The sequence below is a fragment of the Crotalus tigris genome, unplaced genomic scaffold, assembly GCF_016545835.1.
Source record: "Crotalus tigris isolate CLP2741 ecotype Arizona unplaced genomic scaffold, ASM1654583v1 scf7180000017545.3456711, whole genome shotgun sequence".
Taxonomy (NCBI): Eukaryota; Metazoa; Chordata; class Lepidosauria; order Squamata; family Viperidae; genus Crotalus; species Crotalus tigris.
The window spans coordinates 78,946-94,116 of NW_024096464.1; the positions used below are offsets into that span (position 1 = coordinate 78,946).

The 15,171-nt window shown below is 38.9% G+C and overlaps 1 protein-coding gene across 1 annotated transcript in view; it reads right to left on the reverse strand.

Moving 5' to 3' along the window:
• Positions 1-15,171, reverse strand: part of LOC120299849 (cytosolic phospholipase A2 epsilon-like) — a 78,401-nt gene that overhangs the window by 34,004 nt on the left and 29,226 nt on the right. Inside the window, exons 3-10 of the mRNA XM_039325144.1 lie at positions 14,590-14,726; positions 13,238-13,366; positions 10,781-10,821; positions 8,697-8,739; positions 7,289-7,361; positions 5,839-6,008; positions 5,632-5,727; positions 252-289 (exon numbers count right to left, since the gene is read on the reverse strand). Coding sequence (XP_039181078.1) covers positions 252-289; positions 5,632-5,727; positions 5,839-6,008; positions 7,289-7,361; positions 8,697-8,739; positions 10,781-10,821; positions 13,238-13,366; positions 14,590-14,726 — 727 coding nt within the window. The remainder of the gene's footprint in view (positions 1-251; positions 290-5,631; positions 5,728-5,838; positions 6,009-7,288; positions 7,362-8,696; positions 8,740-10,780; positions 10,822-13,237; positions 13,367-14,589; positions 14,727-15,171) is intronic.

Here is a 15,171-nt window from a genome sequence, read left to right on the forward strand (position 1 = left end):
CAGATCTTGAAAAAGGTAAGCAAGGCCAGACCTGATGATTACTTGGATAGGAAACCACCCAGAAGATATAAGCGCTACTGAAAAGTCAAATAAACACAGTAAGACAGAAGGCAAATTAATTCTGTACTGATGACAAAGAAACAACATGGATATGTTTATATAGTCACCAGGCTGATTCCCGGGAGAATTTATTTTAAAAATATCCAGAGCATCAGTAGATAAATTTATAGAAGGCAAAAAAAGCATCTTACCAGTTTTGGGTTGTGAAGTGTAAATTAAATTCTTTATCCTGAAAATTAAGAATGCACAGTACTAATTACTATTAATACTATCTTTATTGAAATCATCCCTACATCTCTTACAAAGATGAGAAAAAAAGAATATGTGTTGTAGAGGAGACTTGAATATCCTGGTACCCATGTTAAAATTAAAGACAGGGTATTAAAACTATGCAGATGTTTGGGTACCTGTCAGCACTTCCTAATAATTGAAATCACAACAGCATGGAGATCTTAAGAATCTCACAGATTTATGTGAAATGCCTTGGAGGATTGTCATTGAGGATAAATGAGGCTCTTTCTTCCTGTTTTAGATGGACATTATTCTAAAGAAACTTCAGAATTCTCAGAATTCACTGTTCACATATAATTCTGGCAAAGCCACTTTTTTTTTCATCCATGGTTTCTTGAATAAGTCATAGTAGCCTGATTTATAGGTAACCTGAGGTCTTAATGGCCAGCAAAGCCAAAACCTAACCAACTACATTTGTGGCTTAATATTAAATTAACCTTATCCCTGTAGTGCAGGCATGTCAAACTGCCAGCCCGTGGGCTGGATGCGTCACACCAAAACCGCGCCTACCCCATTGCCACCAATGGGGAAAAAGTCATGATATGTCATGTGACAACACGTGAGGTCATGAGTTTGACATGCCTCGTGTAGTATATGATATATAAACCGTGCTACTTTGCCCTTAGGATTGATATGCCACAGCTGTTTTGTGATATTATCATATACTTTTTCCCCAATAAGGAAAAGAATATACTCAGAGGATGGGTGTGACATTTCAACCACTGCGAAACGTGCCTAAATGTTGCCCACACAGAAGGGACTCTCAAGTGCATTGTCTACTTTTACTGAAAAGCTATTACAAAGAATTAAGCTGTATTCAGTTTTAAGAACCACATCCCATTAAAAAAGTGACTTACGTAATGACAGTGTTATTTTCATGGGACTGAACTTTCAACTGGAATACAAAACTGCACCCCCATCATAGCTTTTCTTAAATGTGAAAAATTAAAGCACTGAAGACTGCACATACTTTGGCACTAGCAATTAGTATCAATATCACTATTAGTATCAGTAGGAAGGGAGCTTGGAGGTCTTCTAGTCCTACCCCCCTTCTCAAACAGGAGATTCATATATACCTCATATTTGTGGCACATTTTGATATGGGTGGTATAGCTCCTGTTGGTATCAGTTAAGAAGCATCCTGCATTCAGTCTGCTTTTTTCCATTTTAGTGACTAGAACCAGGGACTGATTAATGTCAAATGATGTCCTAAGCACAACCCAACAATGGTGGCCCTTGGGCTCTTCTAACTAGCAAGATATTAAGATTCATTATGCGTTGAAAATTAAAATCAAGCAATATATTATGTCAGATTCACTGTTTCATTTTCCCAGTAGTGAATTATTTTTTTAGAAAAGGCTATAGAGAGAGTAACTGGTATCTAGATGGGAGGGGTATCCTTGTTGTAGTGCACAATAGCCAAAATATTTCAAGTTTGAAATGAAAAGAGCAAGTGAACCAGACAGCACCATTTATGTCGGCACAAATCAGAAAATACTACTTTGAACATGCTGCAGGGAGAGATAGGTGGAGATTGCCTTCCTTATAGGTTAGAGGTGACTAAAAAATGACATCAACTGTTCCTTCAATGGGAGATGGCCAACTTTGGATAAACCTGTCTTGCAGATCAGTCATAAGCCATGGGTTATTTATTCACAATTTAAAATATAGTTGGTTGGTTTCATACAACTCAAGGTTACAGTCAAACAATATATTAGGCCATGAATTCGCAGCATGGCATCCAGAATGACAATGTGTCTGCTGATTTGTTATTTGGCATCCATCAAGTTTCCTGTCTTATCTACTTTTTAATTTTGAGTTTCTTTACATACATACTAATTATGTCATTCCCTTTCAGGGAAAGCAACAAGTAAGGAGTAGGAAATACAAAGCCAAAGGAATTAAAGGCATGAGATAGGAAAATGTTAAGGAAATATAGTTAATTCTAATCCTTAAAATGTTGGTTTACAAAACTGCTTTTTATCAGTGAAATGACGATTGCATAATGCCATGGAAGACAGGGAAAATGTGCTGATGCACTGCATTCAATCAAACATGTTGAATGCAGTGCATCAGCACATTTTAAGAAGTAGGAAAAAAATGCTTGGTGAAATGATGAAGTGAAAGAGACTGGGAATAAGTAAAATTCATATATGCACATTATACAAAACCTTATCTTCATTCTAATTAACCATCCATATGAGAGGATGGTTAATTAGGATGAAGATAAGGTTTTGTACAACGTGTACATAGAAAAAAAGTTAGTTGCAAAGAGTATAGTTGAAGAGATCAAGGAACACTTATGATAAAAAGAAGAAGAGAAAATGCTTCTCTTAATCAAGTGAAGCATTTAAATTTGTGTCAACCCTTTGACACAGGTCAGCTAAGAAATATAACTAGTCTCTAGAGCAGTGGTTCTCAACCTTCCTAATGCTGCAACCCTTTAATACAGTTCCTCATGTTGTGGTGACCCCCAACCCCCCATCCAGCTGGCAGGGGGGTATCAAAAACTTGACCAAAAAAAGAAAAGGAAAAAATGGGGAAGTATAGGTAGTCCTCGACTTACAACAATTTGCTTAGTGACTGTTAGAAGTTACAACAGCACTGAAAAAGCAAATTATGATCATTTTTCACACTTATGATGGTTTGAGCATCCCCAGGGTCATGTAATTTACATTCGGATGCTTGACAACTGATTCATACTTATGACGTTCACAGTGTCCCAGGGTCACGTGATCAATGGCCAGGGGGCCTGGCCAGCTGATCACTCAGGTTGCAGAGTGCCTGTGGGCAGGAATCTGTGGGTCACTGGAATGTGACTGGGGTGAGTGCCTGCCTTCCTTCCCTCCCTTCCCTCCCCTTGTCCCTTCCTTCCTTCTTTTCTTCCTTTCCTTCCCCTCCCTTAGTCTCTTACTCCTTCCCGCCCTCTCCCATTGTTCCTTCCTTCCTTCCTTCCTTCCTTCCTTCCTTCCTTCCTTCCTTCCTTCCTTCCTTCCTTTCCTTCCCCTCCCTTAGTCTCTTCCTTCTTCCCTCCCTCTCTCCCATTGTCCCTTCCTTCCTTCCTTTCCTTCCCCTCCCTTAGTCTCTTCCTCCTTCCCTCCCTCTCTCCCATTGTCTCTTCCTTCCTTCTTTCCTTCCTTTCCTTCCCCTCCCTCTTAGTCTCTTCCTCCTTCCCGCTCTCTCCCTCCCTCCCTCCCTCCCTTCCTTCCTTCCTTCCTTCCTTCCTTCCTTCCTTCCTTCCTTCCTTCCTTCCTTCCTTTCCTCTTTGTCCCTTCCTCCCTTCCCTCCCTTCCATTGTTCCTTCCTTCCTTCCCTCTCTCATTGTTCCTTCCTTCCTTCCCTCTTCGTCCCTTCCTTCCTTCCCCCCTCCGAGCCCAGGAAGGGACAAGGGGAGGGGGATAGGCTGCCAGCGTGACTGGGGGCTTTGCTACCGGCAAACCTGCCTGTGCACAGGCAGAGAGACGGGAGAGGTCCACCCAGCTCACTTGCTTAGCTTCGCCGAAAGACATGCCGCTTGCTAAGTTAGCAGAAGCTCCAGGATCAGTGCTAGGCTACAGCTGATTCGTGCTTCTGCTAAATTAGCAAGGGCAAAGCTGGAGCAAGTTTGCTGGGCAGGAGCCAAGGAGAGCAGCTACAGCTGCAGAGGCGCGGATCAGGTGTAGAGGCTCACCCTGATCCTGGACAAGAAGGAAGGAAGAAAGGACGGAAGGGACAAGGGGAAAGAGGGAGGGAAGGAGGGACAAAGAGGGAGGTAAAAGGAAGGAAGGAAGGAAGGAAGGGACAAGGGGGATAGGGAGGGAAGGAGGGAGAAAGAAGGAGGCGAAGAAAAGGAAGGAAGGAAGGGACAATAGGAGAGAGAGGGAAGGAGGAAGAGACCAAGAGGGAGGGAAGGAAAGGAAGTTCCAGCCAGGAGAGGCTTGCCAGCCCGGCTGCTGAGGAACAGAAGAGCAGAAAGCCAAGGAGAAGAAGGTGGCGGTTTCCTCCCAAAGGGGGCTCCTTTTCTCCACCCCTTCCCTGGGTTTGTGGGGAATTTCTCGTCACCAACACTGACAGGTGCTCCTTCGAGCCCGCTGCAAGCTTTCTCGCCCCCTTTGCTCCCCCCGCTTTCATGAGGATTGTGATGCCCTTGGGAAGTCAATCGTGCTTTGAAGCTTAGGAGACGAGGAGGAGTCCCTTCCTCCTTCTGTCCCTCTCTCCCTGTCAAGTGCGGCGGGCTCGACATGAACGGGCAGAGGAGGAGTCGAGGATGGGCGGGGTGGCAAAGGAGACCGGGCTGTCGCCAGACCTGTCAGCTGACAAGCACAAGTTCAGGAGTCACCAGCTGATGGGTGCAGGAGTTGGGTGCTGCAGTGGCACCCCCTTCGCTGACCTGTGTGCACGAGAAGTCAATCCGGTTGCTGCACAATGAATCTCTGGGGAGGGCGGGGCCTTGCTCTGCGCCTGCACTCTTCATGCGCCCCCTGCAGGGCACATTTGGTAGAGTTCATGCAGACTGCTGCCAAGCAGCATAGTTTCCACAAACAAGTGAGGTGGAGCAGAGGGGGGGAGGGAGAGAAGGCGGTTGACAAGCCCTGCCTAAGACCATCGGAAATATGGGTTTTCCGATGGTCTTAGGCGACCCCTGTGAAAGGCTCGTGCGACCCCCAAAAGGGTCATGACCCACAGGTTGAGAACCGCTGCTTTAGAGGAATGAGTGAGTGTCTGCCACCCACATCTGTCTCTTTTGTTAACATATGCATGCTTTGTGATTGGCCACATCCAATCTAACATGTGAAAATACCATAAACTGCTCTCAAAATTCCAAATATGTCCTTCCAAAGTTGATTCCTGTATTAATACAATGTTACTCCTAACTGCACTACATCAACCAGGCTAGTACCTTATTTCTACATTTTTTGTGTATTCCTTACCGGTTTTTACTGGAGAGTGGACTGTTAGGGTGGGAATATTTGACTTATTTTTTTCCCATGGAAGAGTATCTTGAATCCCTGATGAAGTCCCATTTATATTTATTGTGATATAATTCAGTAAGAGCTGTGTCATGATATTTTGATTCAAAGAAAAATAACTGCAGGGGTAAACATAAGCTGGGTATAATGGTACCAAACTAGGAAGAGCATGGAAATTACCGGAGGTTAATTCAAAGTAACTTGAAGTTTGCTAACTTTAATATACCAGGGAGTGATTCAGCTGCATACTATTTTATTTGCCCCCTGGGAAATTTATTTGAAGGACCCTTAAAAAAAGAAAAAAAAATCTGAAAATTAGACATGTACTCACCTCTTTGATTATTTCCTGATTTAGGGGAAATGAATGTATAGGCAAGGTCAACTTTCTGGTTTTGGCAGCACCAATTCCACATAACATGCAAGAGAACTGGAAATAAAGACACTTTTTAAAAAAGCAAAAACAAAAGTGTTTACTTTTTAAATACTTCTCCCAACAAAATGACTACACAGATTACTACCATGCTCAGCTATGACATACAAAAGAGAGAAACGATCTCTTTCCTGGAAGAAGAATGTCTAGTTTTGCTGGATTATACTTGGCATAGTGGAAAAAGGAAGGTCCAGTGCACTGCAGCTTGTTGGCAGAAGTTAATGAAATGTTTTGAGTTTCTTCAAAGGATCCTTTTAATGTACATATAACATCTTGTTCTAAAAAGAGCGTGCAAAGTAAAAAAAATAATATTAGTATACAAATGAATATCAATGCCATCTATAGACATGCATTACAATTCACAGTCTTATTTAAAAAAAAAAATTAACTGCTTTGAGCATTGCTGGAAAACATGGTCCGGATATGTATAAATAAAGGATAATACAGTGATATAAATATTTAGGAGCAGCCTTATTTGGATCAGTGTGCCTTATTCCCAGAGAGAGGTCTATAGAAAACAACCTTATTTCTCAACTAAATAAACCTAGAATGCCTTGAAATTCCCTCATGGGCATGCTTCTTTCCAAAATATGTTTGGCTTTGTCTGATCTTGAACAATGTACATTCTAGTCATGCAAATTTTTATTCCTGGCTATTTTATTATTTTGACTCAGTTCCACTTTAACAGAATAACAGAGTTGGAAGGGATCTTGAGGTCTTCTAGTCCAACCCTCCGCTCAAGTAGGAAACCCCATACCATTTTAGACAAATGGTTGTCCAATCTCTTCTTAAAAACATCTAGTGTTGGAGCACCCACAACTTCTGGAGGCAAGTCATTCCACTGATTAATTATTCTAACTTTCAGGAAATTTCTCCTTAGTTCTAGCTTGGTTTGCTCCTTGATTAGTTTCCATCCATCACTTCTTGTCCTCCCTTTAGGTCAGTGGTTCTCAACCTGTGGGTCGGGACCCCATTTGGGGTCAAATGACCATTTCACGGGGGTCGCCAAACAAGGCTGTCCACCATTTTTTCCCCCTTTTCTTTGGCCATGTTCCTGGCACCCGGTGATGTATAAGTGGTTGGGGGTCACCACAACATGGAGAACTGTATTATGGGGTCATGGCATTAGAAAGGTTGAGAACCACTGCTTTAAGTGCTTTCGAGAATAAGTTGATCTTGTCTTCTTTGTGGCAGCCTCTTAAATATTGGAACACTGCTATCATGTCACCCCTAGTCCCTCTTTTCATTAAACCAAACATACCCAATTTTGAGACACTACAATAAAAGTAAAATTATCAATGTTTCAAAAAATGAATTTAAAAGAAAAAAAATTTCTTGGCCTGATATGACACTGAACTTGATCTGACATGGCCCACTTTTTCAATCTGAGTGTTTCACATATTCAGAACACAATGCTCTGAATACAGCAGTGGTATAATCTGGGTCAACAAATGCTTGAATAGAAATTCCAGCAGTTATACATATTATAGCCTTTGGAACGTGATACATGAACGTTTAATCATTTGTTTATGAAGATTTTAATGCAATATACTCTCACGTTTAGAATGCTTTTTCTTTTTCTTCCGCTTCTTCCTGTCTATCTGAAACTCCAAGCGGCAGAATTCACGACACTGCAACGAAAGGAATATCCTCACATTTTTCATCTCTGAGAAAGTTGTCCAAACAGTAAACCTCATTTCCTAGATCAAATGCTATAAATTTTGTTCTGATATAATGCTTTGACCAACTGAATGATACCATGTAAATTTGGACAGTTGTATCATTAAGTTTATAAATTAATTAGCAAGATATTATGACATGGATAAACTGAAGAGGAAATATTTTAAAATTAGAGATTGCTGGTAGATGGTCTGCTTTTTAAAGGCATGCTATTAAGTGGTCAATATCATCCTTAAAATCTCCCTTTTAACATTATCTGCTCTCATAGGCAGTTTCCTATTCCCATATTTACATAGATGAGCAGTCAGATTAATAATCAGTGATTTGTTAGTAGTTTATAAATAAATAACACAGATAACACATATAAACACCAAGAACAAGTTCTGAAATTAGTGTCACTAAGAATAAATTGGTTTGCCATAAGAATTCCAGTTGAATAAATTTCAAAGGGCAGATTTTGAAAGGCTAGTCCAAAAAACACACACAGGATGTTCACGCTTGGACAACCATTAACAATGATGGGCAAAACTCTGGAGTGACTTATGTCAGCAGAGACTGGGTTAAACCACATGTGGCTATCAGAAAGCTATGGTTCTAGTTCCACTTAATATTTATTCAGTAAATACAACTACAGTATTGATGAAATGACAAATACCTATGTAGAAGTGAAAGCTAGCCAACCTCCCATGGCTGTAGAAGAGAAGGCAGAGGGTCCAGAAGATGAAGCAATACAGTTGCTGCTTTGAGGAAGTGCTTTGCTCCATCCTTCATTAAATCTAAGCTCTGATTTAGATATTTCCATAGTCCCTAATAGACTGAGCCTCTTCTGTTTTAGTCTGTATCCCATGTGAACAGGCAACTTCAACCATTTATTAATGTATAAAATAATGTGGGCATTTTGACGAAGGATTGAATCAATTTGAATTCTCATGTAGGCACTCTGATTTTAACCATTGTCACTGAATGCCCTCAGAAACTCCAAAAATTACAATTTTAGTGCAGCAGAAAAGGTACATTACAAATATATGGGAAATAATCACATCAAGTACTGTGATTTGGTTTCTTGTAATTACATTTCATCAAATTTCATTTTTATTCTGAACTTCATTCACTTCCTTTCTAGACTCTGTCTCCTTTTAGGAAAGCAGACAAGGCATACTTTTCAGTAACAAGAGGGACTCTTGGCCAACCAAAAATTATACAATCCTGCTCTAGGTGAAGCAGGTTCACATTTTTCTAATTGGAAAATAAAGGATTAAAGAAACAAATACATAAATAAAAATTACCACCACTGCTCCATTTGTAGCTATTGTTTCAGGTGGACTCTCTCTAGAAAACAGAAATATAGTTACAGGTATAACATTACAATTTAAGAAGACACAATGATTGAACATTAGCTTCTACTAATTCAAATGTTCTAGCAGATTCAATTCAAGGGGAAAAGCAAGTATCATTCAAAGCCTGTCCTGTAAAGGCCTGGTATTGAAATCCTGCCTTGGAGTTAGAGTCTGGATAGAGGGAAACCATCAAAGCTTACTCTCAGCAAGATAATGAGTGTGGGTTTTGAAGTCAACTGACTCTTGACTCCATCTTTAATTCTAAATAGGTTGCACTCCTCTGGATGGGCATGGTTCATGGTTTGAGAATCCCCTTTGACAAGAACAACAGGTGAAGGTGTGGTCAAGAGGTTTAGCATAATTATATCTGATGTACCAGCTGCCAGAGGAAAAACATTGTTGACAGTTCTTGCTTTTATCATTTTCCATCTGAATTACTCTAATCCTCTATATATGAGATTGCCATTGAAAGCTATTCTAAGGATGCAGCTGGTCTAGGGTGTGGCAGCCTGGGTAGTTTTGGATGTGCTGAGGTTTGTTCATATGCATATTTTTAGCAGGAACCTCTGCTAGTTAGCTTCCAAGTGCTATTCGAGGTGATGGTTGTCTCCTTTAAAATTCTTCATGGGTTAGGTCAGATAACTCTGACACCATTTGCTCTGTGTAGAATCTATCTATCCCAGTGGTTCTCAACCTGTGGGTCGGGATCCTATTTAGGGTCGAATGACCATTTCACGGGGGTTGCCAAACAACGCAGTCCGCCATTTTTTCCCCCTTTTCCTTAGCTGTGCTACTCCCTTTTATTCTATTGGCTTTTGAAAGTCAATAGAATAGACTCTCTTGAACAGAGTCTAATTCTATTGGCTTTCAAAAACCAATACGAATTGTCCAGGCTGTCTCTGCCCTGCTGAGCCCGCCAAAAGTCCCATTCTGCAAACCAGTTGAGTAGTCCTTGACTTACAACTGGTTGAGTAGTCCTCGACTTACGACCGGTTGGGGGTCGCAGCATTAAAAAGGTTGAGAACCACTGATCTATCCAATGAATACAGAGCAAGAAGGCTTGCTAAGTATTCTTCTGTCAAGGGAATGCTATCTTCAGGGATCTTGTGCTCAAGACTTCTTGGTGATGGCCCCTTTATTGATTCAAGATACAAGGAATGGTACTCCCCTACTGAATTTTAGAATACTCTTGAGTGTTTATGGAGATTCTCAGTCATCCAGGTCATGGTTGTCCCAAAGGTGATTTTTTGAGAGGCAACTGGACTTGTTTTTCTTTGAAGATATTTTGCTTCTCATCCAAGAAGCTTCTTCAGCTCTCTGGATGGTGGGGAATGGAAGGATTTATACTCCTTGCAGCTGGTCATTTGAATTCTTTTAGAGAAATGTTGAGCTGTCTGCAAGGAATATAAATCCTTCCATTCCCCATTATCCAGTCAGAACTGAAGAAGTTGAGAAATGAAACATTTTCAAAGAAAAACAAGGAAGTCCAGTTGCTCCTTGAAAAAGCATCTTTGGGAATATTCTTGAGTATTTGACTCTTCCAGACAAATTAGTGAGATGGAACATTAAATATTGTAGGACATGATCATCTTGTGATCCATTTAGAGGTTATGCTGTTCCTTGATTGCTGCTTTTTAAGGTCTGTATGGTTTCAGTCTTTATATTGGAGTAGATTGTAAGCAATTTGATGAGAGTTGAAAGCAAGCAACGGAGCAAACTTTAATAAGGTTGTTTTCTGACTTCCTCCCCAATTTGCAGGAACCATAATAGAGAAAGTTAATTTCTAAAAATTGGGTTTGAATTGAGACTCATGCAGCTGCTATGCAAGAAAAAAATAACTTTGCTCCATGACAAATTTTTTCATTTCTTCACTTACTGGGCCAAAGAACAGTTATTATTTGAATGACATGATTTTGATTTTTTTTATGGATAACAAATGAAAAAAATGAGTTGCTCTGCTATTTATACAATATTGCATTTGTATTGTTATGGACTTTCCAATACTTTACTTCAATGTTATTTGGGTTACTCACATATTCTCTAATGTAAATTCAACTTCTATTTCTTCATTTTCCTGAAAATTAAAATGTAACACATATGACAGATCTTTGCCAAGTAACCAGCAACTTCCCTTCACCTATCACATTAGAATGTTTCCCAAGTCCCATTTTTCTTTCAGTAAAAAAAACATGCTCACTTAAAAAGACACATGAACGTACATTCAGTACTCTCCTTTAAAATAGCATTGTTGTTTCCCTATATCTGGATAGTTAATGGCATACTAATAATTAGATAAACTGTTTTGCAAAATTCAATATTCAGACTAAATATTGCTGTAATCCAGTAGCCTGGAGGTAATTAAATCCAGTTCTTAAAATAACAGAATCTGGTCTTGGTTAAATTTCAGTCAAACTGTAAGAGAAAGTTTGGTTGATATTGTGGTTTTCATAGAAAACAAAAACTCTTTTAAAACTTAAGGTCAAAGTAGACCTTGTGTTTTTGGCACAAGATTGGGGCAGCATGGAACAGTCCTTCTGGACCAGTAGAAAAACCTATATAGCCCAGCATTCAATTATATAGGATGACTACATTTGGAATTATGCCAGATATTCTTTCTATCTATCTATCTATCTATCTATCTATCTATCTATCTATCTATCTATCTATCTATCTATCTATCTAGGATTATATTATTCATCTATATAAAGGTAATATATTAAATTCAGACAACACCATGATAAAATCACCATAATATGGAGCCATAGAATTGCAAGGGAATAGATGTTATAATTCAATATCTAATGAAACCATCTAATTGCTTCTGGTGTGGCTGTGGTGAGATCATCCCAGGTACCTTGAAATTTCCTGAGAAGATATTCCTGAACTTTATGTCTTATAGTTTGTTCCGGTGCACCACAGTGGCATTGTGGGCCCTTGGCCATTCTCTACTTAAAGACCTTTGCCTTATTTCTAGTATGGCTTGTCCTGATTCTATTCAGGTGGCTCCGTATTTTTCAGGGCAAATACATTCCTAGAAGTGGTTTTGTTGCATCTGTGTAATTTGTTTAATTGTGGTTATTAAAAGTTGCCCATGTTATGATGGAGTATAAAGTATAGACTGGGCAATGTATAGATGTATAGTATAGGTGGTATACCCCAGGCAATATTCTGTCTTAACAGAGTGAGTAATCATCTACATACATGTCGATCAAACTGGATATTGTATGCCTCACAGTCAAAAACTATAAAGACAGCATTAGACATGGAGGTAGTATCGGACATGCAGATGTGAGATTGAGGAGGCTGGTCTGAAAGAAGTCTAGATAGGGCGAGAAAGGACATTTTGGTCAGGAAAGAAGGAAGGAAGTCTGTGTGAGACTTCAGATAAGCTTTCTTCTTCCTCTTGGAAGGTGCCAGTGCAACTTTTTGAGATTGGTTACAAGGGCAGCCAATATTGCTGTAACCTAAACTCCCAAACCAAAACCCCATGGATATGGATGAGGGAAAAAGAGAAGGAAAACAGAGAAAGCTGAATCAGTGTATGAAAAGAAAATATTTGTTTATATGTGAGTGTGCAGATAGGACCGCCTATAAAGGTTTCATGAGTCCATATGTTAACAGTTATTCTTCTTCCTCCTTTTATTTCCTCTTTAATTACATCCTTTCTTGATGTAATACCACTATATTTCTGTAGAATGCATTGCATATTCTCAGACATTCTGGAGACATAAGTGAATTCTATTATGACTAAAGTACAGAATCACAGAATGGGGAAGAAGCAAATGTTTATCTTGCATTCTATATACATAGAAAGTTGAAAGAGAGATTCAGTTGATCTTTAGAATATTTCTAAATATTTCTGCCTTTTCAAGGCCAAAGTAGGTCAAAGTAGATACAGCGATAACAATATAGTCTAGATTGGGTTTGGTTAAGAAGTCCAGGCTACTTCTACATTCTCTCATTATGTTCCTGATGCAGTTTATTCCACTCCTGCAGTTACAATATTAAACAGAAAGCATATACAAAGGCATCTGTTTACTTTCTATGGAAATAGAGTGGCTATTACCCCACGAAAAGATGACAAACACAAACATGGAGTTGTATCTTGGTATTCAACTGCTTTGAAACTCATCATATTTGGTACTCAACATATTTTGACATGAAAAGTTTGTCCTGGTATTCATTGTTTGTTTGGTAGTCAATGCACAAACTAGAACTTGTCAGTATCAGCTGCCTTGTAACTCACTCTATTATTCCTTATGTGCAAATTTGTTTGGCACTCATTTGTTTTTGGTACACACACATTCTTCTGTTGTCATCCTTGTAACTAAATCATTTTAGTCCTTCAGTAGTTCCTCACAAAAGAGACAGCATGTCTTTATTATCTTGTCTAGACGAGTCTTCCATATCTCAATGCCTTTCAGATCTACCTGACTTGATTTCCCATAATTCCCACCTAACAGAAAGGATCTGAATTTATTCACACTCACCAGGTGATCTAATTCAAATTTTACCATTACTGATTTTCCAAGTGGGATTTTAGCTACATCAAAGTAAATTACGCGGTTGTCGTCATTTCGATAGAAATCTTCATCACATATTGTCAGTTCCAAAACGTTCTGAAGACAGAAAGGAATTCTGATATGACTAAAGTACAGCATCACAGGATGGGGAAAAGGCAAATGTTTATCTTGGTCTGCCTTAGGTGGCAAAATACTGTGAGCCCAATCATACACTCACTCAGAGAAGTGAGAGTAACAATATAATATATATATATATAAAATCATGAGTTCCTTTTCTTCTTCCCCAGAGCCCCGTATCCTAGTTCAAAGGGAATATCAAATTTTAGATCCTAGAAATTTACCTAGAAATATGAAATATGGGAACTTTGTGAAAAAATATTTGCACAACCAATTTCTCCAAGTTTTTTGGCTGGTCCTCTAATTCTTTAACCAGCATAATAAGAGCTGACTGGTGGACATGGGTGTGGAAGTCCAACATTGAAAATGGTAAATAGGAAGATGTAAGGTGGGAAAATGGTAAGAAAATGCCATTTTCTTACCATGGGGTAAATACTGTGAGCCCAAATTGTAGACTTACTCAGACTAGTGAGAGTAACAAAATTATATATATATATATATATATATATATATATATATATATATATATATATATATAGTTAATAACACTAAAAATATGAACCCTGGGAATATTCATATCCAAAATAAAATGAACACCAAGGTATTGATTAAAACTATAAAAGTTTAATTTAAAAACGCCAAGCTTTCGCCGTCATCTGATGATGTTGGCAGATGATGGCGAAAGCTTGGCGTTTTTAAATTAAACTTTTTAATGGTTATAAAAATACGAATGCCAGGCATATTTGTTCAATGATGCAATCTTCGATCTCCGGGAAGAGTATACTCCAGTTATTTATTGTTAAAACAACATTTAAAACAATAAAAACAGTTATATACAAGATTAAAACAACTTAGCTTTCGCTGGTCCTCTGCCAGCATCCTCAGAGTGGGGCTTAGGGGGTGGGAAGTTCTTTTTATCCCCTTGCTGATCCAATTGCCTACTCATTGCCCTCGTGACAGGGCCGCTCTTCCTGATTGCCTGTGACTGCCTTAACTGTTCCGCCCTCTCTTTTTTGCACTCTAACATTGTATTTTTCTGCTCCGTCATTATATATATAATCAAAGAACAAGCTTGCTATACTGTACAGTGGAAATAACATACTTTGTAAAAGCTCATTGGATTGGAAGGATTACCTGGACATTGACTACTTATTATTCTGGTTCATTTAGAAGGACAGAAATATTGACATCTTTCATCTTACCTTGACTTGACTCTGGATCCTGAAATAGAATATTTCATTCCATATTGGATCTTTGCAGTTTGTAACTGTTTTGGTTCGAAATTTTTCCAGTGAGGCAGTAGGAAGCCACAAGGTCACATAGCAATCAGATTCAGTGACTGAAGAATAAAAAATGAATTACGGTCAGAAATGATTATCATTCCAGCATAGACAGACCATTTATCTTAATCTTAAAGTGAGATAAATCTCAAATAGCAGATTCAAAATCTTCAGGGATTTTAGGAGGACTGTATTTCATATTTCCCCAGAACTTGGATCCTGAAGTGGTTATAGCAGGGGTCTTCAAACTTGGCCCTTTTATGACTTGTGGACTTCAACTCCCAGAATTCCTCAGCCAGAGTGGAGAGAGTGGGTTCAGTTTCCAGGGTGAAGCAGATTCTGATTCAGTCAAATTATGGTGGAAATTTAATTTTGGGGAGTTTCAGAATGCTGCATTTTATTTCATTACTATATAAAATGTTACAATGAGGAAGAATATATTTAATATCAATTAAGTCTGCTGTGATTCTGTTTGGTTATAATAATTTTATTAAACATGACAAT